The sequence below is a fragment of the Typopeltis vanoorti genome, chromosome 5, assembly GCF_054136105.1.
Source record: "Typopeltis vanoorti isolate ZY-2024b chromosome 5, IOZ_Tvanoo_1.0, whole genome shotgun sequence".
Taxonomy (NCBI): Eukaryota; Metazoa; Arthropoda; class Arachnida; order Uropygi; family Thelyphonidae; genus Typopeltis; species Typopeltis vanoorti.
In genome coordinates this window covers 168,153,744-168,180,797 of record NC_143553.1, presented here as the reverse complement: position 1 = coordinate 168,180,797, position 27,054 = coordinate 168,153,744, and the positions used below count along the sequence as shown (strand labels likewise).

General features: G+C 35.9%; 1 protein-coding gene across 3 annotated transcripts in view; it reads left to right on the top strand.

The window, feature by feature from the left end:
* Positions 1 to 27,054, top strand: part of LOC150107043 (uncharacterized) — a 312,429-nt gene that overhangs the window by 171,171 nt on the left and 114,204 nt on the right. For all 3 annotated transcript variants that reach the window (XM_090393400.1, XM_090393401.1, XM_090393399.1), the window contains exon 7: positions 23,797 to 24,397. In XM_090393400.1, the coding sequence (XP_090249526.1) occupies positions 23,797 to 24,397 (601 nt within the window). The remainder of the gene's footprint in view (positions 1 to 23,796; positions 24,398 to 27,054) is intronic.

Here is a 27,054-nt window from a genome sequence, read left to right as displayed (position 1 = left end):
CCACTGACAATGTCATTGATATATAGGTTAAACAATATAGGTCCCAGTACTGAGCCCTGTGGGACCCCACTTGTAACCCTCTGCTCCTTGAAACTGCCCCACCATACACAACTCTCTGATACCTATCGGACAGCCAATCCTGAATACAGTTGACCAACCTGACATCCAAACCGATATGCTGCAACTTAAATATCAGCTTATCATGTGGCATCCTGTCAAATGCCTTTGCTCATCATCAAATTCCTGCCATGTACCCTCAAGGGGTGTACAGGATATGATAGTACTACATGAAAAAAATTACACCATTACTAACTTCCTATCTACAATTTTCCTCCAAATCAGTCTTATATTTCTATTGTCTAAGGCACTTTTTACCATATCAATCCACATATATCTTGGTCTTCCTTTCAGTCATTTCCCTGCCAACCTGGCAGAGAACACTTGTTTTGCTAATCATTCCTCTCCCATTCTATTTAAGTGACCATGAAACCTGAGATTAGATCTGCTAATGCATTCCTGGATGCTGACTATGTCAAGTTCTTTCCTAATATCCTCGTTTTTAATATGATATTGCCATTAATGCTATCTGTTCATGCCTATAATCTTTCTCAGGACTCATATGTGCGGTCTCTAGTCTTTGGTCAAGTGTTTTACTTCTGACCCAGCTCTCAGATCCATAAGTTAAAACTAGTTTGAACACTGTCTTGTATATATACAGCTAATTTAGTGTTCTGACTAATTTCTGTCTTATTCCATATGAATTTATTCAATTGACTTCCCACCATACCAGCTTTGCTGATTCTGTTGTCTATTTCCATGTTTAATTTACCATCTTCACTAAAAAGCGTGCCTAAGTAGCTGAAATGTTTTACTTCTTCCACAGGTTCTCCATTCACTACACAGTTGACATTTTCAATGATTCTGCCTATTTTCATTGTCTTTGTCTTTTTATTGCTGACCTTTATATCCATATCTATTGCAAGAGCTATTCAATTTAGTCGGAGAATCTTGCAGACTTGTAGTGGATTTATTTAGAAGTATAACATCATCTGCATAAAGCAAAGAGCTGACATTAACATCTCCAATTTTGATATCATGTTTAATGCCACTTTCCTTCATAATGTGATCCATATAGATAATGAATAACAGAGGGGATAATGTGCATAATTGTCTCACACCAGATTTAACATTAAACCATCTTCCTGTACTTCCTTCAATTCTAACTGCTGACTTACAACTCAAATAAAGACTTAAGTATTGCTTGATATAACACCCCATTAACACCATATAATTGTAGTGTATTGAATAACTTCTCTCTTGGCACCATGTGATATGCCTTTTCCAAATCGACAAAACTTAAATACAGATCTTTGTTATATTCCCATGCTTTCTCGACTATTTATCGTAAAGTGAATATCTGATCCTGACAGCTTCTATTTGACCTGAATCCAGCTTGTTCTTCCACAATTCTTCTCAATCGTTTCTCAAGTATACTTGCATAGATCTTGCCAGGAACACTCAGTAGGTAAATACCTCTGTAATTCTCACATGCAGTTTTATTTCCCTTTTTATATATGGGTACTATGAGAGCTCTACTCCAATCATCGGGAATTCGTCCCTCTGTCCAGGTTTTCTGAACTATGCAGTTCAGCCACTGTAAGACTCTTATACCACCATACTTCAGCATTTCTGGTCGATATCATCTACTCCATCTGCCTTTCCACATTTCAAGCCTTTGATGGCTTTTTCTACTTCAAGTATGGATATGTATTCCTGCCTGCATGCCTGGTCAGTGTTTTTTACCACTGTGCTGCCATCACTGCTTGTTTCATTAAGCAGTTTTTCAAAGTAATTACTCCATACTTCAAAGATATCTTTTTCTTCCGTTTTCATGTCACCTTTAACAGCACTCTTTCCTCCATTTCTAAGCTTCTTCAACAACCTCCAGAAGATTTTGCCACCCCTTCTTGATATTTATTTTCTATATTCTTGCCAAAGTCCTCCCATGACTTTTGTTTAGCTAGTTTTACACAGTGTTTAGCATTCTTGCATTTGTCTGTGTATTCTCTAAGAGCACAAGCTGACTTATTTGTCAGGAACGTTTGATATGCTTTCTTCTTTTCCTTCACTGCCTGTTTAACTTCCTGTGTCCACCATGGAGTTCTAATTTTTCTATCCTTGCAGACAACTTCACCACATGCCTCTCTAGCTGAATCAATCACTTTCTTAAAGGCTTGCTACTGAATCTCCAAGGTTTGATTCCTGTTCTGAAACTCTTTTATTTTTTCTTCAATAATCTTTGTGTATTTTAGTCTACAGTTCACATCTGAGAGCTGCTCAACTTTTATTCACTTCAAACTTTCTTACATGTTATTCTTTTCAATATGAAATTCAATTTTATTCTGCTTAAGACTAAATAGTGATCACTTCCCATTTCAAATCCTCTGTACACTCTGGTGTCCTGCACCAGGGAGAAAACATCACTATCAACAATAACATAGTCAATGAAACGTTTCTTATTCCTTGCGTCTTCTCTCCATTTGAATTTATGCACATTTTTATGTTGGAACATGGTGTTAGTAATAACCAGTCCATGTCCTGAGCAGAAATCCAACAGATATTTGCCATTATTGTTAGCTTTGCTCTTTTCTCCAAATTTTCCCAAAATATTTTTGTATGTCTCACAATCATTTCCTACTCTGCTATTTAGATCACCAACAAGGACCAACTTTTCCTCTTTCATTGTGTCAGTTGCTTTTTCTAAAGCATCAAAAAATTCCTCCACTTGTGGGGTCGACCATAGGCAAAAATAAGTCTCATTGTCTGGTTCCCCATTCTCACATTTGCCCACATTACTCTACTTGAGACTGGCTACTCCTTTTCTTTGATTGTCATTGCCTGAATATAACATTTTGTATTTATTGCTCAGAAAGATCTCACCAGTTTTTGTCTTTTTTGTTTCAGTCACTCCTATTATGTCGATCTGGTACTTATCTAATTCCTCAGCTAGCTCCATTACCGATCTTTAACTCTGGTGATGTCGAGTTGGGGTTTGTTTTCAGATTTGTTCCAGTAGCTGACTTTTCACTGTTCGCCCTGGTTTCCTGGCGTAAACAACAGGGACCTTGTTTAACCGGGCGACACCCCAGCCGGCATGAAATTTTGTCATTTTGTACCATCATTTTTTATTTTGGTTTAACCAATAAGAATACAGTTTGGTCGGCTAAATCCCAAATTGCCAGCCCATCCTCGTTCATTCAGTATCCAAGTAGATACCCAACAGGGTGCACCACGAGAAGGGAGGATTGGACATTAGGTCAGAAGCCCTGGTCGGTTCTCCGCATTCTTTTAAAGGCTATGTGGATGTTTCCTCTCAGTTATACAGCTTTTACCCTTAAGCACCCCTTGGATTTAGCAAATGCCTTTGCTAAATCCAAGAAAATGCAGTATATGCCTTTCCCTCATGTACTGCTCTTGTAACTTTATTATAAAAGACTAGCATATTACTAAAACATAAGCGCTCCTTAACAAATCCATGTTGACTCTCACAGATAACATTACCCTCATCTGCCCAATGCCGTATACGGTCCCTCACTAATTTCTCCAAGATCTTGATAACTACTGACGACACACAAACTGGCTTATAATTAGACACTTTCAGTCTGCTACTGCCCTTATGCAATGGTACTATCTTACCTTCCTTCCATTCCCTGGGCACCTTTCCCACAGCCAGACTTGTATTGAAAAGCCCGGTCAACGGAGCTGTCAGTATTTTAGCACATCTCTCAAAACTCGTGGTGAAATACCATCCAGTCCCACAGCTTTACTGACATCCAGAGTATCCAGTATTTGGAACACACTCTCCTCCTGCACCTCTAAACCTCAAACCTGCCCTATACCGCTAGTATTAAAATTTACTCCACCAGGATGACATACTCCAATAAAGTGTTCATTGAACAACTCCACTATGTCCTGGATCAGTCACTCTGCTCCCATTTTTATCCCACAGTGTCATTCTTCCACAATCATTTCTCCTCCTACTTGCCACATAGCTAAAAAATTCCCTAGGATTTTCTTTGGATTTTAGGGCCAATCTCTTCTCTTATTCCTGTTTTGCCTTCCTTACCATACTAGTCACTCTCCTGGCCTGAGTCTTATATTCTTAATGCATCTGCTCTTCACCTCTCCTTATACTCTTCCATAGCTTCTTCTTCACATGCAGTTCCTGTTTAATATTGTTTGTCATACACTATACTCCAAATTGTGTTCTCTTCTTCACTTGTGGAATACAGCTTACTATTGCTGCTAACAAATATTCCTTCACAATTTCCCAAGCACTAATGATATCCCGGTCTTCCAATTCCTCCCTCCATGAAACTTCCCCAAGTTAACGTCTGAGACTATTATAATCACCTGCCTTATAATTCCACATACGTTTCCGTCTCTTTGATACTCCTGCATGTCTATTCGTCTTCCAAGTCAAAACCACATGGTCACTCTCTCCAACTGGTGGGAGAGATGTCATCTTAGTTATTATCAGCTCTTCTGATGCTATGACCAAATCCAAAAACTCTTGAACCTCTTGTTCCCTCTATTACACGTTGCCTAAGACATTTGTCCCTCAAGAATTCTAGAAATTCCATTCCCTTATTGCAACATGCAACTTCATCTCCCCAATTTATACTGCTGTAGTTAAAATCTCCCATGACAGTCATTCTTCTTGCACTTGCCAAGCATAACTGTCTAAACATCTCCTGGTTCCCACCCTCTGTGCTCCTTGGTTTGTAGCAACACCCCACTAAATATCCTGTCTTGCCCACCTCTACCTCACACCATATGTTTTCAAAATCATTATTGTCACTGCCTCCTAAAGCCTCCACTCTTAGAGGACATAAGTCATCACTTCTCATAAGCAGTACTCTACCACTGCATTTTCCCTTCCTATCCTGCCAAAAAATGCTGTACCCAGCAACTTCTATTTCTGTTATTATATCCTCTTCTTTCAACCACGTCTCAGTGATCCCAATAATTTTTGGCCAGGCTGATGCTATCAGCACCATCAATTCCTCTTCTTTATTCTGGGTACTCCTGGCATTAGTGTAAAGCATAAAAATCCCACTGTTTCTAGACCTCCCTCTAGACTCCACTGGGCTCAGCATTACCTGATGTCGTCCCCCTTCTCCCAAGTACCCATTCCCACAAGAGGCCACCCCTGCTACCATCCACCCTAGGCATTCTAGTTTCTCTGCATTGATACACCGACTTGTTCAGAACAGCAATCTCTCCAGATGCCTATGTCCTTCCTCTTTCAAATGCAAGCGGTGTCTTGCATACAATTCCTCTCTGTCCTCAAATGCCCTCCATGCATCCACATATTCCAATCTTCTCTTCTGACACATTCTAGCTATTATGTTATTCATATGACTGCTCTTCTGCTGAGCTCGTCACTATCATTCCTAGCTAACATGCACACTATCTTTCCTCTCTGCATCATCTTTCGTACAACTTCAAGCAAGAAGCTCATATCTCTCGCTGCCCAATTTACATTACCTCTCAAGTCATTTGTTCCTACCATCACAATCATCTCATCTACCCATTCACCCCTCTTAATTGCCATAGCCACACTTTCTATCTTTCCTCCATGCGAATACTCCTCACGCATCCTATCTTACACACCACAGATCATTGAGTTCCTCATACATTACACCTCTTACCACCCTGTTCCTCGACTGCTTACATGCATCCCTCACTCTCTCTCCTCTAACACTTTCTCTCTGTGTTACCCTACTTACCTGCCTTCCTGACATCCCTGGTTCCAATGCTCCCTCGCATTCTCTTCTCTTCTAACATTCCCATAACTCTCTCTTCCACTGTTACTATTCTCTCCTCTTCTATCATTCTCATATCTCTCTTCTCATTCCCTCTCTTCCACTTATCCTATTCTCTCCTCTTCTATCATTCCCATGACTCTCTCTCTCATTCCCTCTCTTTTACTGTTCCTATTCTCTCCTCTTCTATCATTCCCATAACTCTCTCTCACTCCTACTCTGATTCGCCTTGTATTCGTCTCTTCCATTCACTTAATCTCATCTTTCACACTTCTCATCTCATTCCCTAGACATTCCACCTTCTCTTTCAGCTCATCTATCTCTCTCTCTCTGTCTGCAAGTCAGCCACTCATTTGCCATTCATCCTCCCAATTGAGACCATCTCCGAAAACTTCACAATCTTTCAACCTTTCCATACTCCCCACTCTCATTATTTTATTCATATTTCTCTCACTATTCTCGCCCTCTGTCATACCACTCATCTCTATGTGGAGAATCTCTCACCTCTGATTCAACGAGGTTAGTTGTAGTCTCAACGAGGTCAGTTATAGTCATCTCTAACTCACCAAGTTCCTCCCATTGCCTGCATTTTGTGCATATACGTATTTTCCCTTTTCTTGCCTGCCACATATACAGCTGCCGGGACACATACATTCCACAAATCCCGCATGCTACAAAATCCCGTATTATATCACACAAAATGGAGTCCTTAAATGGGGGGAGGACTTGGTGATACGCCATTTTGTAATTTTAACTGCTGCCGCCGCCGCCATTATTCAAAATAGTGTCGAGGAACTATTACAACTAAATGCTAAATAAGGATAAGGGAGTATGACTATAGGTATAACTATATAAGTAAAAGTATAAACAAAACATTTAAGTATACTAAATATAAATAGAATAAAACTAAATCAGGAAAATGTATGTTATCTTCGTCTTCTCTTGCACAGTCATGCATCTGATCCGACTCCCATCTTCTCGGTAACTAATATACACAATATAGCGACAACAACTAACTCCAAAAACAACCACTGAAGGACACTTGTATTCCAGAAAAGCAACGTAGCACAAAAATATAAAGTGATTCTCCTGAACATGTGTGTAACTCAACTTTTATTCATGCTATTACAGTATTATTACAAATTTAGGTTTATAATCAAATGAGTTAACCCTAATGTGCTGATAAGATGAAGACTTATTGATGGTTTGTGTGATGATTTTTTTTAAAAAATATTTTGTATATATTATATGTATTTGTTGTATAAATGGCAACTTGCAGATATGTGTATTTTATGCATATGTTGACACTCAGCAGAGAAAATTATGCATGTAATGAAGCTTATGCAAACAGCACACTCCTCCCATGAAATGTGCCAGTACTGGCTAGGAGTAAAGTACAAAATGTTCACAGGCCAAAGCCACAGTGGTGAAAAGGCAAACATTTTATCAGAATACTACAGAACCAAATCCAGACAGGCAAGAATTATCATCATAAAGAAGAACAAACAACACCTTCAAGAACAAAAAAAGAAGACTTATTACGGCAATTAGTAACATTGCAACAGACACATTCCCCCAAGAAAAATGGAAAAACTGCTATTTCAAGTACACCTACCCATCCGGACACAATTTTAACTGGAGGATATTACACAATATCCTACCAGTAAACAAAACCCTGAAATGGAGAATACTTCAATGTGCAAATTGTACCTTTTGCACCCTACAAGAAACCCAAGAACACCTGTTCTACGAATGCACAGTGGCAACACAAATATGGGCTAATGTAAGCAGCACCTTCAACATCCCCACACTGAGGAAGGAACAAGCACTATATCTGCAAGACCTACCAGGGAAAGGAAGCTTGAAAAATCAACTACTCTACCTACTAATTGAAATTAAATATCACATATGGAAAATCAGGACCATTGTAACTTATAAAAAACAAAAGAAAACAATAGAGTATATTAAAAGAAGTTCAAGGGCCTTCATAAAAAATTCTTTTTATGGAGGCCCTTGAAGTAACTACCTGGGACAAAATCTGTTCAGGAAAAGATGGAGTTCCCCACCTGCATTATGCTACCTTTCTGAAGGCAACATCATTCTGAAACTCCCATGACTGATTTCAAGAAAAGTGAGCGAATGGCCACAATACCTACTTTCTCCTCAAAACTGGGGTAGTTTTTTTTTTTCTCCTTGAGACAGTTCCTTTTTTTTTTTTTTTGCTCAATCTATATATATATATATATATATATAGTTTTTACCTTGTTCTCTCATTTTTTTTTTTTTTCATAAAATCCTCATTTTACAACTGATCATAACTTAATCCTAAGATCTTTATGTTAGCCTATTAGCCTGTCTCCCATGCTCTAGTTTAATTAATCTTTTAGGTTCATTAAAGAGCATAAGTTAACCAGGCTAATAACCACACCAATATCTCTTTCACATTTAGAGAAGTGTTCTCCCCAAGCCTTTGACATACACCTAATAACCAATGTGAAGGCAGTGGCATGGAAATGACAGTAATTAGTCAAATTTCCCAAATAACAAACACCTGAGCAACTCTCTAGATGCAAAAAAAAGACAAGCTAGCTATCCTATAAACTAGGGGAAAAAACATACACAGTAAAGAAAATACCTAACTAATTATAAAAGACAGTACTGTCTAGCCCATGGAGTAGCCAGAATCCACTTTTGGAAAGCTGTTCCCCCAAAACTAGAGAGTCCTCACAACCTAAAGTAAAATTAAATAGGAAAATCCTAATAAGATCTATAACTATCCTCCATCTTCTTCAGGACAGAACACTCACTTCATCTTTCCTGTTTTCTTCTCTCTTAAGGCCATAGCTTCATAAGAGACTGTCAACCCTGCCACAGGAGCAACAGACCAGTTCCTGTAAGAGTTGATTACAACTTGGAAAAATGCAGATAATGTCAGTACTCACGAAACAAGATGGCAAGCAACTAAGGTACTAGTGATGGATAAAGTGGTGGAAAGTTGCTGAAACCATTCTACCTATGACTTTGTAATGAATACAACCTTTTTTGTTGAAATGTGGATGAAAATCCAATACCAGGTACTAATTATGTAATTAGTAGAACAGATCTGGTATTCAAACAAAAGTTGATACTTAAAGCATTAATTGCAAAAGTTTCTATTTTAATTCCTTCAGTTCTATTTTTTTTTAGATGAGAATTTCATGCATATCTGTTCAAACTAGTTAACTGGGATTTTATTGTCAGTAGCTGTAGCAAGATATCAGCTGTGTATACCAGCCATTTGGTATCATGTAGTATCTGAATATCATATGGTATTCAGTTTTTTTATATATAAGGCAAAAAAATGTTTCACCTGTGTTAAGAACACTGCATTCTTTAGGCAACATTCTGGAATAACATGCATTGCACACATGGATTCCTGGCCTACTTGTCAAAAGAGACTAATTTCTCCCCTGAAAGCAATACATAATTTATGGATGAGTCCAGTTACTTGTTGTGTTAATTTTAGATTTGAACATATAATATCAAACTACCATATTTTGGAATCATAAGATTAATCAGCATTAAAAGACTGTAGTAAAAAAAGATGGTGAAAATAGGCAGATAAAATTGTAAAAATCAGCTGCATCCTGAATGAAGAGCCTATAGAACAAATGAAACATTTCAGCTATTTAGGCACAATCTTTAGTGAAGATGGCAATTTAAATATGGAAATAGACAGCAGAATTAGCAAAGTCATATGATAGGAATTTGAGTGATGAACTTTTATGGAATAAGAGAGAATTTAGTCAAAACACTAAGTTTAAACCAGTTTTAACTTATGTGTCTGGGTTAGTTTATTTCTAATTTATTTCTAACCCAGCTCATGCAGATCTGGGAGAACTGGATTAGAGCTAAAACACATGATCAAAGATTGGAAACCACAAATATAAGAATTCTAAGAAAGATTAGGGGAATGAACAGGATGGTGTCACTGGCAGTATCATATTGAAAATGAGGATATTAGGAAGGAACTTTGACTTTGTTTGCATTCAGAAATGTGTTGGCAGAGCTATTCTCAGGTGGTATGGTCATTTAAACAGAATAGGAGTGGAGAAGGTTAGTAGAACAAGCGTTCTTTACCAGAATGGCAGGAAAAAGACCCAGGGGAAGACCGATATCTAGGTGGATTAATACAGAAAAAAGTGTGCCTGAGAAGATAGAAATATAAGATCTGATAATATGTCCTGACAGATAATGTATTAATTTGGAGGAAAATTGTTGAAAGGAAGTTAGTAATGATGTTTTTCATGTAGTACTATCATGGTATCCTGTAAATCTCTTGAGGATACATATCAAGAATTTGATGAAGATTAATTAGTAACTAAATTTATTTGTTCAAGTTAAGGGATATTACATCTCATATTGTTTCCAGGTATTTGCTTATGCTTGGAATCGCCGAACTTTATATACTTTCTACTATATTCAGCATGAAAACCCTTGAGTTTTTTATTCGGCTAAAAAACAATATGGGATGTATCGCCGAATTGAAGCCTTTGGCTCTTCATATATCTAATAATATATCTAATAAATTTATTTGTATTGAGCAATTTTTCTGATTTTTAAAATTATTTTTAAGATTTTTGAACTTTTCTTAGGATTTCAAGTTTTCTTTTATAAATTTTGTTTCAAACTGTTTGAAATGAATTAAAAGATCTCAGTTATCTGTGATCAAATATATATGAGTATTTCATCCTTGAATTTTGTTGAAGTCATTGTTATACTTTGGCTGAGATATTTTAGTACTGTTTATACATACTTTCATCTAACATAGTATTTTATCCTTACAAGGATCATAACTAAAGTACACAGGATTGGATTCTATCCCCCAAGCATTAAGAATTGCAACTGGAGCATTTAAAACTTCATATATTCCTAGTCTTTATGTCAAAAAACGAACCACATTTGTCAATGATACCAATAGTTGTAACATACGACTAAAATAAACTCCCTGTCAGACTATCCCACGTGGCCAGATTTTTATTTTATTTATTTATGTATTATTATTATTTTTGTCCATGGTATTAGAATTTGTACATTCCTCATTAAAGTACCTTTGGTTTGCAAATAAAAGCACTAGAACCTCTAGATTTCAGTGTAGACAACACCACAAGGGCTCCATTAAACACACTGCCACCATGCAGCATTTCTTTGTGCAGGTTATCCAGCTATCTGCCAGCAGCTCTTTCAAGCTACCAGAACAGAATACTCTGATTTTATACCTGTCTTTACTGATGGTTTCAAACCAGTTTCTAATGGGATCTGCAGCTGTCTTCCCAGACAGCATAATATCTAATCAATCTGCATAAAATTGAATGTAGATTCACAGAGCTTTCTGCAAGCATAGTCTACAGTGGCTACATCCATAAGGGCTGCAGGGCTACAGCCCTCCAGTATAAAATGAAAGTTTCTGTTTTTTTATCGCTGTTCTTAAATTTTTATATATTGTATTTATCTAAAAACCGTTATTTTCTTGTTTGCTATACAATGCCACTCGAGAGTATTTTATATAATTCATTTTGCAGCAATAGTTGTAAATATGCTGTGCAGGCTAGGACTAGTATCGGTACCGACTAGTATACTTAATGCTGGAGCTGCATTCAATGCAGACCTCTACCAAGATTATATAATATATTTAGTTTATTTTGTACTGCATTATTAATGTCACACTTCTTACTTTCATTCAAGTTCTCATTTTTTGCCTTCTTTCAACTTTTGATATGCCATTTTTTCTAAATATTAACCTTTTCCCTGGTCATTATTAAATTCCTGACATGTATTCTCCAGGAATGTACAGGATATACATGCATTTTGTATTGGGTTGGGTTTGTGCAAATAGAAAGAAACTATATGCTAAAAATCCATTGGATTGCTTCTGGGGTAGCCTAGAACAAGTTCGTAAATGTGCCCTGAGAACTCCGCAGTGGACAGTCCTGAATAATATGAATGGTGATCTGTTGATCAGCACCATAGTCACTTATTGGGGATTGACACAGGTCCCACTTGTACGTCCTGGTAGCACATCTATCATGGACTGTCCTCTGGTGGTTGAGTGTACTTCATTCAGTTTGCTGTTTGGGCAGGTCAAAGCCATGGGCCTCTATTGTGGGGGTCTGTAATAAGGTGTTCATTTTTTATTGTTGACCATTTTATTGTTTGTTATGTCGTTAATTTTTGCACCCTGGGAAGCTAGTAGTAGTGACTTCATTGGCAAGTGCATATTTTATGATTGAATCACTGTACTATATCACTTCTGTTTTAGATTTTAATTGACTTACTTTGTAAGAATAATAGTAAAAAAAAAAGTTCAGTGCTCCTGCCTCTTCTTGTCCTGATCATAAGTTTCATTAAACATTTTTCCACTCTTTCCAATTCTCTGGTCGATTTTTTAATAATTTCTTTTAATTGGGATATTTCCAGTGTATGTCTATTAAGCATAATCCCTCCATGCACCATGGTTCCAGCACCGCCGTATCTATCCCTTTCAAGAAGATTCTTGTGATGGTAACGAGTACCACGTTCATGTCAGATCAATGTCATCTAAAATCAGAGGAAAGACACGGCTCATCTGTAAAGAATACATTAGTACATTGGTGTCTTGTCCAATTTTTATGGATACAACACCATGGAAAATGTGCTCAACGATGAGCTGTGGATAAAGGGATGTAGACTACAGGCCTTCGAACATATAGGCCCCTCCTTGTTGCAGATGTCTTGCCGCAGTTTGTCGAGATATCTGCGTATTTGTGCTTGAATGGAACTGACTTGCAAGCTAACGTGCTATGGTGTGTTGATTTATGTTTTGCTGTTATACCCAGAAATCAGTCTTCATGCTCCACGGTAGAGTGAGGGCCACTTCTTAACAAACATCTGGAACATATTCCATTGGTTTGAAATGCTGACCAGAGCCTGGATACAACACTATGTGAGATTCCAAACTCTCTGGCAATATCAGTAATTCTGTGGGCGTCTTCAATCTTTTCAGTAATTCTTCCTGGTGTGAAGTCATCTAGATGATGTCTTTGAGACCTTAAGACATCCAAGTTTGAAACTTTATTCTTTCATGAAAAGAGCAAAAACACTTCACTTAGCACAGCCCTTTGTCTTTTATCCTGTTGAGTATTACCAAATGACTACTTTGCGCACAATTCAAAAATTTAAATGTGTACCCACTACTCAAAATTGTCAGTTATACAAATTGCTATGAGCCGATTCATCTGAATTTGCAGTTGTAATCTTCAGAAATAGTGTTTGCCCTTAGGTTTTGGACACCAGTGTATATACATATCATCATACGCACACGCACACAATGTGTGTGTGTGTGTGTGTGTTATTAGTATTTAATGACTAGAACACCGAGAATTAAAAAGTAAAAGCAGATTTTATTCATTCAACTAGTTTCATCTTTCACAGACTTCTTCAGGGGCAAAAAAACATAGAAATAACCAGCAAGATAACTGTACAGGGAACTGGCTCTGAACAGTACAAAAAAGCATTAGCAAGAAATGTTCTGCTGAGAAGAACATTCTCTCCAGAGACCTCAATTTTATTTTGTCGCCAAGATCTATTCCAAAAGAATTATTACTTACCAAGATTGAGAAGGCAGCTTCTTTTCTTCCTACCCAAGACGCAAACTTACTTCGTATTGAATCCATTTTCACCATTAACGCTAGACCTCCTACAGACAACATCACCTCTTCAGAACGACAGACTATTAAACATCTTCAGAATAATAGACATTATTATTCTTCTGGCGGATAAAGAAAATGCTGCGGTTGTTCTCAACATAGCAGATTATCACAATAAGATACTAGATTTATTACAAACTGACACTTATTCTATTCTAGAAAGAGATCTTACTAGAGAACTTCATAACTGTACCAACAATCTCTTGAGAACTACAATGGAATTAGCCAGAAATTTATGTCTTTCCAGTCTCTCCATCCACTGATCCCTCATCTATATGGATTACCTAAAGTTCATAAAGAGAATATCCCATTACGCCCTATAGTCAAAGGTATTGATTCTCTGACGTACAACCTTTCTAAATATCTTGCCACTTCTCTATAATGTTTCTCCGGCAAATCTTTCTAGCCTTAAGGATATCACCATCAAAGACAGAAATCATGGCCAGTTTTGACATAATTTCCTTATTTACAAATATTCCTACAGAGGAAGTTCTTTCACTATTAAAAGACAAAGTATCTAAGAAGATCTTAGCCTTATTGACACTGTGTTAATTCCGGATGCTTCAAATTTGAGAACACAATCTACAAACAAAATTCGGAGTTAGCTATGGGAAACTCTTTATCTCCAGTACTCACTAACATCTACCTGGAAGATTTTGAAGAAAAGGCTATCTCATCCTTCCCTTTAAAACGAAAGATTTGGAAACATGACATTGGCGACATCTTTTTAATTTGGGAACATGGCCTTGAATCCCTCTGGAACTTCCAAGACCACCTGAATAATATACATCCTAACATAAAGTTTACGGCCGAGTTGGTAGTCAGTGGTATACTCTTGTCTTTTTTGGATGTCAAACTGGCCCATTCAGCAGGAAAATTGGCGAAGATTCTACGAAAATATAACATACGGATTTTTATTTTAAAGATTTAATTTGGCCCAATGGAGAAAAAAAAAGAAAAAATTGCAGTAAATTGCACAATTTCAGTTTCTGTCTTGCAATTTACTGAAATGTAAATTGCAATTTTAGATCGCTTAGCAAAAGGAGAGGGATCTATGGCGATTGGTAAACATTTTAATTTAGGCGAATCTACTATAAGAACAATTAAAAAGAATGAAGTCGCAATAATTTGGATTGAAGAATTAACTCAAAGAGGATTTCCTGTAAGTGGTTATATAATTAAACAAAAAGCTCTTCGGTTTTATGAACAGGTGAAGTAATTGGCGCCATCTACTTCCACTTCCCAGGCTGATAAAGAATTTTCGGCTAGCAAAGGATGGCTAACCAGGTTTTTAAAAAGGAATGCACTTCATAATGTGAAGATTACAGGTGAGGTTGCAGCAGCAGATGAAGAAGCAGCCAAAAATTTTCAAGAGAAGTTGAAGATGGTGGATATTGTCCCGATCAAGTGTTTAACACTGATGAAACAGGATTGTTTTGAAAGAAAATGCCTAGTCGAACTTGCATCACAAAGTCTGAGAAAAAAGCAAGTGGGTTTAAAGCAAGCAAAGATCGAGTAACATTGTTACTTTGCAGCAAGTCGAAACCCCCTCCTAGTAAATCGATCTCTAAGACCATGTGCTCTAAAAGGCTCAAAGATCTAAAACAGCTGCTGGTACATTGGATGGCTAATACAAAGGCCTGGGTGACAACTGCTGTATTTACTGAATGGTTCAATAATTGCTTTGTACCAGAAGTGGAAACATATATGAAGCAGAAAGCTCTTGATTTTAAAGTTTTATTAATTGTTGATAATGCACCAAGTCACCCCCATTTAGAACATCCAAATGTGCAGGTAGTGTTTTTTCCACCCAATACAATGAGCATTATTCAGCCATTAGATCAAGGCATAATTTCTACTTTTAAAAAATATTACGTTAAGCACACTTTTTAATTTATATTGAATAAACTAGAAAATGAATCATTAACGTTAACTGATATTTGGAAAAAAATTTTGTATTTTGGACTGCTTAAATCATGTTGCATCTGCTATCGCTGAAATAAGACTACAAACTTAAATGCCTGCTGGAATGCAGCTTTGCCTGGATGTGTTGCAAACAGTCAAACATCTACATTATCAGCTGAATTTATTACTTTGGCACATGAAATTGGTGGAGAAGGTTTTGATACATTTAGCCAGAATGATGTAGACGAATTGCTTGTGGATGTCTTAAGTGACGATGATATTATTGGTTATCAATTAACTTTAGATTTCATAGAAGATCCAGAAAATGATAGCGAGAAAGTCCTGAACTGTGCAATAAATTGGAAAATCATTTTCTTGTTAATGACACAAATTCTGAATGAGACTTTGAATTCCAACGTGAGTTGAAGAACTAAGTCTGGATATTGCGAGCTGTATAAAAAAATTGGTAAAATCATCATCGCAAAGTTTAATCACTGATTATGTTGTCAGAAGAAAAAAATCAGCACAGCTGAAGCTAATTCTGTTTATAAAGAACCATTACCATACAGATCTGATGTGCTGACTATCTCTTCTGGTGATGAAAGTGATTTCGCATCTGTTTGCAAAGGTTGCTGAATATTGTCTGATAGTGACAATAATTCTGATGAAAAAATGTAAAAAAAATTGTTACTTTTCAATAAAATTAAATGAATAAAGCTTTAAAACAAACTTAGGCATTCTTATTTTCCAGAAGTTTTATAAACTTTTTTTTTATGCAATTTTAGGTTTATTTTAATTCATTGCTTCTGTTTTATGTGGGTTTAGAAAATTATGGAATGCATCCCTAATTTTTCAACGTAATTTAGGTCTTTTTTGTGCGATTTTTTTTATATGCGGTTTTCTGTGGAATGTATCTACCGCATAAAAAGAGACCCGACTGTGTGTGTGTGTGTAAATAACCAGCAAGAATGGTATTACAGAATATATTCAAAATATGTTGACAATGTCGAGCTCTCTTGACAGGTCTTTGTCTTATATAGCAAATTACAAGTCTTCTTTTACCTCCTAAATCTCCCCTTTCACCACAGAAAACTGGGAGTATATAGGATCATTTGTTTGTGGAATTGGGGGTGCTTAAGGGTCAAAGCTGTATAACTGAGAGGAGACCTCCACATAGCCTTTAAAGGAATGTGGAGAACCGACCAAGGCTTCTGACCTAATGTCCAATCCTCACCTTCTCATGGTGCACCCTGTTAGGTATCTACCTGGATACTGAACGAATGAGGATGGGCTGGCAATTTCGGATTTAACCAAATTGTATTCTTATTGGCTTAAACCACAATATTAAATGATGGTACAACATGATAGAATTTCATGCCTGCTGGGGTGTCGCCTGGTTAAACAAGGCCTCTGTTGTTTTCTCCAGGGAATCAGGGCGAACAGCTAAAAGTCAGTTACTGGAACAAATCCTAATACACACCCCAACTCAATATCACCAGAATTGAAGCCCAGTACTATAAACATAAGAAGCCTGAATGGCAAAGAAATGGAGCTAGCTGAGGAATTAGATAAGTACCAGATCAACATAATAGGGATGACTAAAACAAAAAAGACCAAAACTGGTGAGCGCTTTCTGAGTAATAAATACAAAATGTTATATTCCGGCAATGACAATCAAGGAAAAGGACTAGCATAGTATTTAACCCTCCTACCAGCCAAGGTGGATGAAATAGCAAGACTATCCCAGACTTTTTCATGGATCAGAACTTCATTGGCATTCTATCTTTTATCAAGTATTTACCCTCCTCCGCTGTTAATCCCTTAACGGCAATTTGAGAGCCATTAGCGGATTAACTGTGGTCGAGCGACTTTTGTGTCACTTGTCTTTACATGTACTCTGTTACTTCGAATTTTCTTCACTGTACTAGGATTTTTTTTTTTTTTTGCTGAACAATTTATTTCTTGTCTCTTTCCAAAAATAGAAGTTTCACATCTGCCAAAATAAATAATCAATCCTGAAATGACCATAGATCAGTCTTTGCAATGAATATACTTCAGTAATAGTTAATTTCCTCCACTTTACTGACAATATAGATTTTTTTTCGCAAATTTTCAAATGTTTGTTTACGTTTAAAATATTTTGTCAAATATTTATATTTTTAAATAACATTTAGTGAAATAAATATGACATTTTGCTTTCTTTCTTTGCAAAATACCTTTATATGGATTGTCACATTTCAATTTCAAGAACGATTGTTTTTTTTTTTATGAACAACATTTTTTTTATGAACAACACAATATCGAAAACTGCATTACTCAGTTTTCGATATTGTGTCTTTTTTAGTATCAAAAATTTATACCTAATGGTGTTTTATCAGAGACCTTTGCCTTCTTCTTTTGCTGAAAATTGCAACAGAGGTTTTTTTTTTTTTTATAGGATGCACATTACTATAATATCCAGCGTTTAACCACGGTAGATATGTTAAAAATATAATAGGAAGGCTATCCTGTATGGAATGATTAAAAATTTATGCTCATTTGTAGGATTTTTTACTGCAAACCCCCCCCCCCCCCATGCTGTCCTGGAACTGAGTTGCATAACTACTTTAAATTTCTATAGCTTTGAAAGCTTTCAGACGGTATTCAAAATCTCTTATTTCAGTTTACCGTTTTGACAAAAGAAATAATATTGTTGTATATCGAAGCTTCTAATTCTGTACTCTTTCTTTGAATCTGAAATCAACGGTCTGCTGAAATTATTCTAAGATTTAGAAATACTATGCTGTATTTTCAACATGTAAAACTGTATACCACACAAAGAAATTTCAATTGTGTTATTTCTGTTTCTTTTTTTTAAAAAAAAAATCTAAATATTACTACTTCTATTTCTGCTGATTGCTATTTCTGAAATACATCTTAGAAATGCTGGACAATAATTCTCTTACCTAGACGAAAAGCTAAAAGTCTTAGATTACTCTTTTGAGAAACACAAGACAGAAAGTTTTCTAGAAGTCGCACTAAATTGCCTCGAGCAAGAATGTCTTGTTTCCTTTTCTGTTGTTCAGATATCCTAACACTGTAAAACTGACATTTCTTTTACAGGCTAATGAAGTATTTATGCCAAAAATGATTTGTTTATTTATAGTGATCAGTTTCACTTTTATTATCGAAAAATTCTAAATTATTTCATAATTATCTTGAAAAAAATTACTGCTCTTGCTTGCCATCTCACAAATGAATTGTATATTGTACTTTCTAAATATTCCTTTCTGCCCAGTAACAAGTTATAGACTAACGGAGATTACTAACTCTCCCCCCCACCACCACCACTGGGAACCAGTTCAAAAGAACATGCCCAGAAGGCAGCACACTAAAGTACCTCGTGCAATAACTGAATATTTTACAGGCAAAAATTCCCTGTTCTGTTTTTCCATCTTTCTGATTGATTAGCAGACATTCGAAGCATATTCTGATATTGCATTTGTAGGATGACAGTGTTTTTAAATTTTAATTTACCCTATTATCCAACATCACATAACATCCCGATTTATAATAATAGGGAAATAATATGTATATTTTCTTATTTATAATTTGCAAATTTATAATAATCAAAACTTAGTTTCTGTGTCGAAAAAATTAAACGTTATATTTTTCCATAACAATTATTATGGAAAAATCACGAATAAAATAAAAACTGTACTTATGTTTCATAACAGCTTTCGAATGTCTGGTAATGTTGTAACGGGAGAGGGGGGGGGGGGATGATGCTATTAAAGTCAAAATTAAGTTCATTTGTATTGTGAAAGGAAATGAAATTTCACATTTGATGCATTTAACATACATATTTTGAATGATAAAAATAAGCAAATGTATCGCTTACTTTAAAAATTGGAGAATAAAATATCTGAATTATGCAGTATCTATAACTATTAATTCATTTTGTAATGACCAATTATACAGGAAAACCAAGAAAGTGAAAGTACAAAGAAAAGTAGATTACTATATAATATAAAGAAAAAATTTAGTGATAGGATTAAAGAATTTCATGTTATTCTCTATAAAGCAAAGTTGCTCCAGCATGTCCTAAAGGAAATCTGTGAAGTATTATTTGATTTCGATGGTTTTGTACAAAAATAAAAATAATATAATCTAAAACATCGGCAGCCAGTTTTCTTTTCTTTTTTTAAAACAATATTTCAAATAATTATCGTGAATTAATTTCTTCGAGAACAAAGAATAATGTTTTGTTTAGAAAGCGATTAGAAAAAAATTAAAAATGAACGTAGTTCTCAAAGGTAAGGCAATATATATTTAAGTGAAGAAATTATGCAAGACCTTTATTTTGTCCAGAAATTAAAATTGTATTGTACAATAAAAAGAGAAAACAAAAATATAAATAATTTCTCTATTTTTAGTCTATCCTATATAACTAAAATCCAGTTAACCAGCATAGAGAAAGGATGTGCATTTCTTGTTATAGGCAACTGAGAGGTAGCTACGAATGTGAGATAATCCGATTAACCGTTCTCTTCAGCGTGAAGGTTTATCACACCTTCTAATGGACAGGATGGTCAAATTGCACTTATCCTGGTTCTTTAAACAGGTAGGCTGAATCATATCCAGATTTAGCTGGACGTTTATAGACGTCCTAGCCGTTTGGGAGGTTAACACTAAATATGAGGCAAATCTTCTTGAATGGCAGGCAGTCTCAAGTAGAGTGATGTGGGCAAATATGAGAATGGGGAACTGGACAATGAGACTTATTTGTGCCTATGGTCCCACAGAAGGTTCTACTAAGATAGAAATGGAGGAATTTTTTAATGCTTTAGAAAAAGCAACTGACACAATGAAAAAGGAAAAGTTGGTCCTTGTTGGGGATCTAAATAGCAGAGTAGGAAATGATCGTCAGACATACAAAAATATTTTGGGAAAATTTGGAGAAAAGAGCAAAGCTAACAATAATGGCAAATACTTGTTGAATTTCTGCTCAGGACATGGACTGGTTATTACTAATACCATGTTCCAACATAAAATGTGCATAAATTCACATGGAGAGAAGAGGCAAGGAATAAGAAAAGTCTCATTGACTATTTTATTGTTGATAGTGATATTTTCTCTCTGGTGCAGGACACGAGAGTGTACAGAGGATTTGAAATTGGAAGTGATCACCATTTAGTCTTAAGCTGGATAAAATTGAATTTCATATTGAAAAGAAGAACATGTAAGAAAGTTTTAAAACAAATAAAAGTTGAGCAGCTCTGAGATGTGAACTGTAGACTTAAATACACAAGGATTATAGAAGAAAAAATGAAAGAGTTTGAGAACAAGAATCAAACCCTGGAGATTCAGTGGCACGCTTTGAAGAAAACATTGATTCATTCTGCCTGAGAGGCATTTGGCAAGGATAGAAAAATCAGAACTCCCTGGTAGACAAAGGAAGTTAAAGAGGCAGTGAAGGAAAAGAAGAAAGCATATCAAAAGTTCCTGGCAAATAAGTCAGCATGTGCTCTTAGAGAATACAGAGACAAATGTAAGAAATCTAAACACTGTGTAAGACTAGCTAAACAAAAGTCATGGGAAGACTCTGGTAAGAACATAGAAAATAAATATCTAGATGGTGGCAAGATATTCTAGAGGTTGTTGAAGAAGCTCAGAAATGGAGGAAAGAGTGCTGTTAAAGGAATTAGAGTGATAAAGGTGATATCTAAACTGGAGAAAAAGATATCCTTGAAGTATGGAGTAATTACTTCAAAAAACTGCTAAATGAAACTAGCAGTGATGACAGCACAGTGATCAAAAACACTGACCAGGCATGCAATCAGGAATACATATCCCTACTTGAAGTAGGGAAAGCCATCAAAAGTCTGAAATGTGGAAAGGCAGCTGGGGTAAATGATATTAGAACGGAAGTGCTCAAGTATGGAGGTATAAAAGTTTTACAGTGGCTACACTGCATAGTTCAGAGGGCATGGACAGAAGAACGAATTCCAGATGATTGAAGTAGAGCTCTCATAGTACCCATATATAAAAAGGGAAATAAAACTGATTGTGAGAATTATAGAGGTATTTCTCTACTGAGTGTTCCTAGTAAGATTTATGCCAGTATACTTGAGAGACGGTTGAGAAGGATTGTGGAAGAGAAGCTTGGTGAGGAACAAGCTGGATTCTTGCCAAATAGAGGCTGTCAGGATCAGATATTCACTTTACGACAAATACTTGAAAAGTCATGGGAATATAACAAAGATCTGTATTTAAGTTTTGTAGATCTGGAAAAAGCATATGACAAGGTGCCAAGTGAGAAGCTAATCAAAATACAGTTGTATGGTGTCAGTGGATCAAGCAATACTTAGTCTTTATTTGAGTTGTAAGTCAGCAGTTAGAATTGAAGGAAGTATAAGGAGATGGTTTAATGTTAAATCTGTTGTCAGACAAGGATGTACATTATGACCTCTGTTATTCATTATCTATATGGGTTACATTGTGAAGGAAAGTGGTATTAAAATTGGAGATGTTACTGTCAGCTCCTTGCTTTATGCGGATGATGTTATACTTCTAAATAAATCCACTACAAGTCTGCAAGATTCCCTGACTAAATTGAATAACTGTTGTGATAGATATGGTATGAAGGTCAGCAATGAAAAGACAAAGACAATGAAAATAGGCAGAATCAGTGAAAATGTCAACTGTGTTTGAATGGAGAACCTGTGGAACAAGTAAAACATTTCAGCTACTTAAGCACAAATTTTTGTGAAGATGGTAAATTAAATATGGAAATAGACAACAGAATCAGCAAAGCTAGTATGGTAGGAATTCAACTGAATAAATTTATATGGAACAAGAGAGAAATTAGTCAAAACACTAAATTAGCTGTATACAAGACAGTGTTCAAACCAATTTTAACTTATGGATCTGAGAGCTGGGTTAGAAATAAAACACTTGACCAAAGACTAGAGACTGTAGATATGAGAGTCCTGAGAAAGATTAGGGGCATAAACAAATGGCATCAATGGCAATATCATATTAAAAACGAGGATATTAGGAACATTGTCAGCATCCAGGAATGTGTTAGCAGAGCTAATCTCACTGAAACAGAATGGGTGAGAAAAGATTAGCAAAACAAGTGTTCTCTGCCAGGTTGGCAGGAAAATGACTGAAAGGAAGACCAAGATATATGTAGATTGATATGGTAAAAAGTGCCTTAGAAAATAGAAATGTAAGATCTGACAATGTTGTAGCTTTGAGAGGTAACAGATTGATTTGGCGAAAAATTGTAGGTAGGAGATTACTAATGATATAAATTTTTCATGTAGTACTATCATATCTTGTACACCCCTTGAGGGTAAATGTCAGGAATTTGATGATGTTTGTGGAATTTGCCATTCTTAGATAAATGGGCTGGTCAACAGATGTGCATGTCAGAATACAGCAAGGACATGGAGTTAAAAAATAATGAAGACTAGAAGCACATATAACAGACAAATTATGAAATACTTCAGCAGCACACAAAAATGGCCTACATTGACTAAATTGTTTTCTTCAGAGTATTCAGTCATTAGAAGTGTTAAAAAAACATATCACTGTAACAAAAAATATATATGATCTTACATCAAGTTTTTGTCTATCAAAAACCTGTTACATTCAGAACTCATTCCTCATAATATTGCTGGCTATCATAATACAGCATGTATCATGCATGCTCATCATGGTTAGTATTTTTCAAATATTTTGTGTTACTGTTAATATGCTTGCTGCCTAACATGTTTGTATTTATTTCTCTCTCCTAATTATGTGCAAAACTAGTAAAGGTTTAAAGTGAAAATACTCAGTCAACAGAATTTGTCATGCAGAATTTGTACTGTATGTATATATATTTTTGCATAATCCAGAGACCCTACTTTAAAGACTAAATAGAATTTTTTTTCAAACTACTTCTGGCCTCCAGTAAGCGAGACACTTATCTCACCAGGCAATGAAATTCATCTCCCACCTACATACAGTTGCAAACATCAACGTTCATAGTGGGATCTGAACCCACAGCTTGTTAGTTAGAGAGAATATATGCTAACCACTCAGCCAACCAGGCCAACAGTTAATGTAAATATGAGAAGTTAATTGAGCTCCTTTACATATGTATTGCTGTGAAATACATTAGTAACATGATATAGTGAATTGTATGAAACATGTATGTTTTAGATATTTTATTTGTCAATCATAAGCTACACATACATATAACAAATTAATTTTATGTATAAAAGAAATTATTTTTTTAACTGAATATATATGAATAAGGGGTTGAAAGCTTAACAGTATCGATTCAAAATATGATTTTTTTTTTATAGGTATCAGAAAAATAGCCAAGGAACTAGCGGCCAACAAAGAAGTTATATGAAGAATAGTCTAGGGCGGCATCTTTCTTCTAGTGATATTGGAAGATTTAGAAGCAGTGATCCTTCGCGTCATTATTCTGAAGTAGCAAATAAGTATAATACAGGTCCTACCCTAGATGAACGATTTACAACTGTTGGTAGTGATAGTAGTAGAGGCATTGATTCAAGAGTTCAATATACTAGAGAAGATTTAGAAAAAATAACAATTGACATTCGGAGAAATGTTAGAGAGCCATCTCCAACTATTCGCCACATTATTAATCCTAATGAAGTCAAGGTAGTACGTCGTTCAAATGAAGGAGCAAGACCAATATTTGATCGTGAAGAGATTAAGCAAGCACCAAAAGACATGAGAGACGATGCATATTGTGAAAGGCGAATAGTTGCAGTTGTTAAGTCAGGCCTAAGTGGCTACACATATGGTATTGGCAGTAGTTCCCGTGATGGCAAAGATGGAATTGAGAGTTATGATATTTCTCATCATAAATTTGATAGTTCCCATTTTCATGACAGTTCTGGTCCTCCACTTGGTGAGAGATGGCATAGTTACAAGGTAAGAAAGGTGGGAATGAAATGATAGTATCCTTAGGCTTAAGTGTTGGTTAGAAAACGCATGTTGGGCATTTAGTGGAATGAAAACAACATGAGAATGACTGTCACACTGAGACATCTTCAAGGTTAAAATATAAAGTGTAACATCAACCAAAGTGAAAGTATACTGAAGTTTAGGAGTCCTGTTCATTAAGGGTATCTTCTGTGGGCACTAGTAGGAGGTGTAGGATTTAACTTGATACCAAGAATTACTCTTTCCCATATTTTGGGAAGTCTATTGGTTTTTAAGGACAACTGTAAGCTTATAAAAGCATCTCACATTTAAACTTGCATAATGAATCATAGCATTTTTTTCTATTTTATTCTGTTTGGTATCCAAAGAATGATTTCTCGATCTAACTACTCATGATTAGTTATGTTCCAATTATATTTTGGCTACTTTTCCAGTTGCTCCATAGTAGACAAACTTGGAGGAACAAGGAATTCTATCAGGAACTGAAAGATTGAGTTGGCCCTTATGGAACAGATAGTCAACCAGATTCAAGTTTAAGGCAGCACAGAGATTGCATATTTTCCAAGTGTTGACTCTTTTCTGACTTATCCAGACATAGGTATTATGGTAATCACATTACTATAATCTGTATATAAAGAAGGTTGAGAATTGGGAGAATTAATTATTCGTTACTTCAGTTAGAATTGCAGCCATTAGATAAGGCATGCATATAAGTTCAACTGTTGGAGATGATTTGATGGCTCTGTTAGTTCATCCCAGTTCAGTTGTTTGTATATTTTTCTTTTCCACATGAAATAACCAGCATGTACTGTAGATTTGAATAATTTGAATGTCTGGATGGAAACGGGACTTATCAAATCAAGGTTCTGTTTGGGTACATTAATAAATAGTGGAGTAATATCAATGCTAATCATTATGTCTGAACATTTAAGGTATAGTGTTTTAATAAATGTGAACAGAATTTTTTACAAAGGAGGAAGAGAGCTGCCTGTGTGTGTGTGTGTGTGGGGGGGGTTAATTGATGCTGTCAACTGTTTAGCAAATTTATATGTAGCACTGTCTGTACTATCAACAGTTGGGTTTCGAAAGGTGCTACGATAAAGTTCTTAAATTACTGAAGAAAGTTGCATCTTGGTCCAAAGAAGCAAGCTGAAGGTTTTTCATGTAAAGCCACCCAGAATCTATATAGAGTACTAAAAATTAGCAAACCCAATTGTTGAATAATGAATTTACCAGCTGCTAAACGGTTGGCAAAATCGCTCCCCCAACACTACCACGACAGGTAACTTGTCCTCCTTTGTAAAAAAAAAAAATCTGTTCACTTTCAAAAACCACATCCTAAAAAGTTCAAGCATGATGATTAGTTTTGATAATACTTCACTGTTTATGAGAATGACTGTCACATTGAGACATCTTCAAGGTTAAAATATAAAGTGTACCTGGCATTTTATATTTTATATAAAGGTATAGCTGGCATACCAATAAATTTGAAGCCCTTAATTTGATAGTTCACTAGCACTCAACACAGCCATACTCAAACCAGTGGGTTTGGCTGTGCTGCATAGATGATGTGTTTGCTATTTTGCCATATGGTCTTAGACACCTTAGATACATTTTTTGTGTATTTAAACATCCACCATCCAAAAATTCATTTCACAATGATTGCTGTAGCCATTAGAGAGCTACACCATGAGAGCCCACAATCTTTGTTCCAGTGGAACCGCCCTTTCAACTGAGCTCAACCACATACACAACACCTTCCTCTCCAATAGCTACAGCAATCATAGCATTAAAAAAAAAATCAGTTATTCTCCCATTCCCCCCCTGCCATCTCTTCAGAAACAGCTTAGAAATACCCTACATCCGTTGCACATCAGAAAAAATAGCCAAGATTTTAAAAAAGTACAACCTTCACACAGCATTTAAGCCCCACCGCAAACTTGCTACCCTTATCCGTTCTACAAAAGATCAGCTCCCTCCTCTCTCAGTGCCTGAAGTTTATAAAGTACCCTGTTTCTGTAAGCTGGCATACTTTGGACAGACAGATAGATCAGCAACCATCTGCCTAGAAGAACACAAGTCATACATCTGCAACCATGACTATGGTCAGTTAGGCCTGGCTGACCTGTCTTGGATACAACCCACAAGATCTCTTGGAAAAAAAACCACCATGCTCCACTACAGTAAATTCAAAAAAGAGAGACTATTTTTAGAATCTGCAGCAGCTCTCAGAAATCAACCGAATATAAATAAATATGGTTGCATTAAACTTCCGAAGATTTAGAAAACATTAATCATCACATAATAGGGGTGACTGAAACAAAAAAGACAAAAACTGGTGAGATCTTTTGAGCAATAAATACAAAATGTTATTATAATTACGGCTATTTTGCCTGCTTCAGTTTAGGAGTGCCCCTGTTTAAATGTCATTGGCTATGATAGATAGCCAATGACATTTAAACAGGGGCACTCCTAAACTGAAGCAGGCAAAATAGCCGTAATTATAATAGTTTATTAAGAGGAGTAACATGGGAGTTTTCCCAGAAATAATATACAAAATGTTATAGGCAATGACAATCAAGGAAAAGGAGGAGTAGCCATAGTATTCAACACAAAATACGAGTTTTTCTCCCTGGTGCAGGACA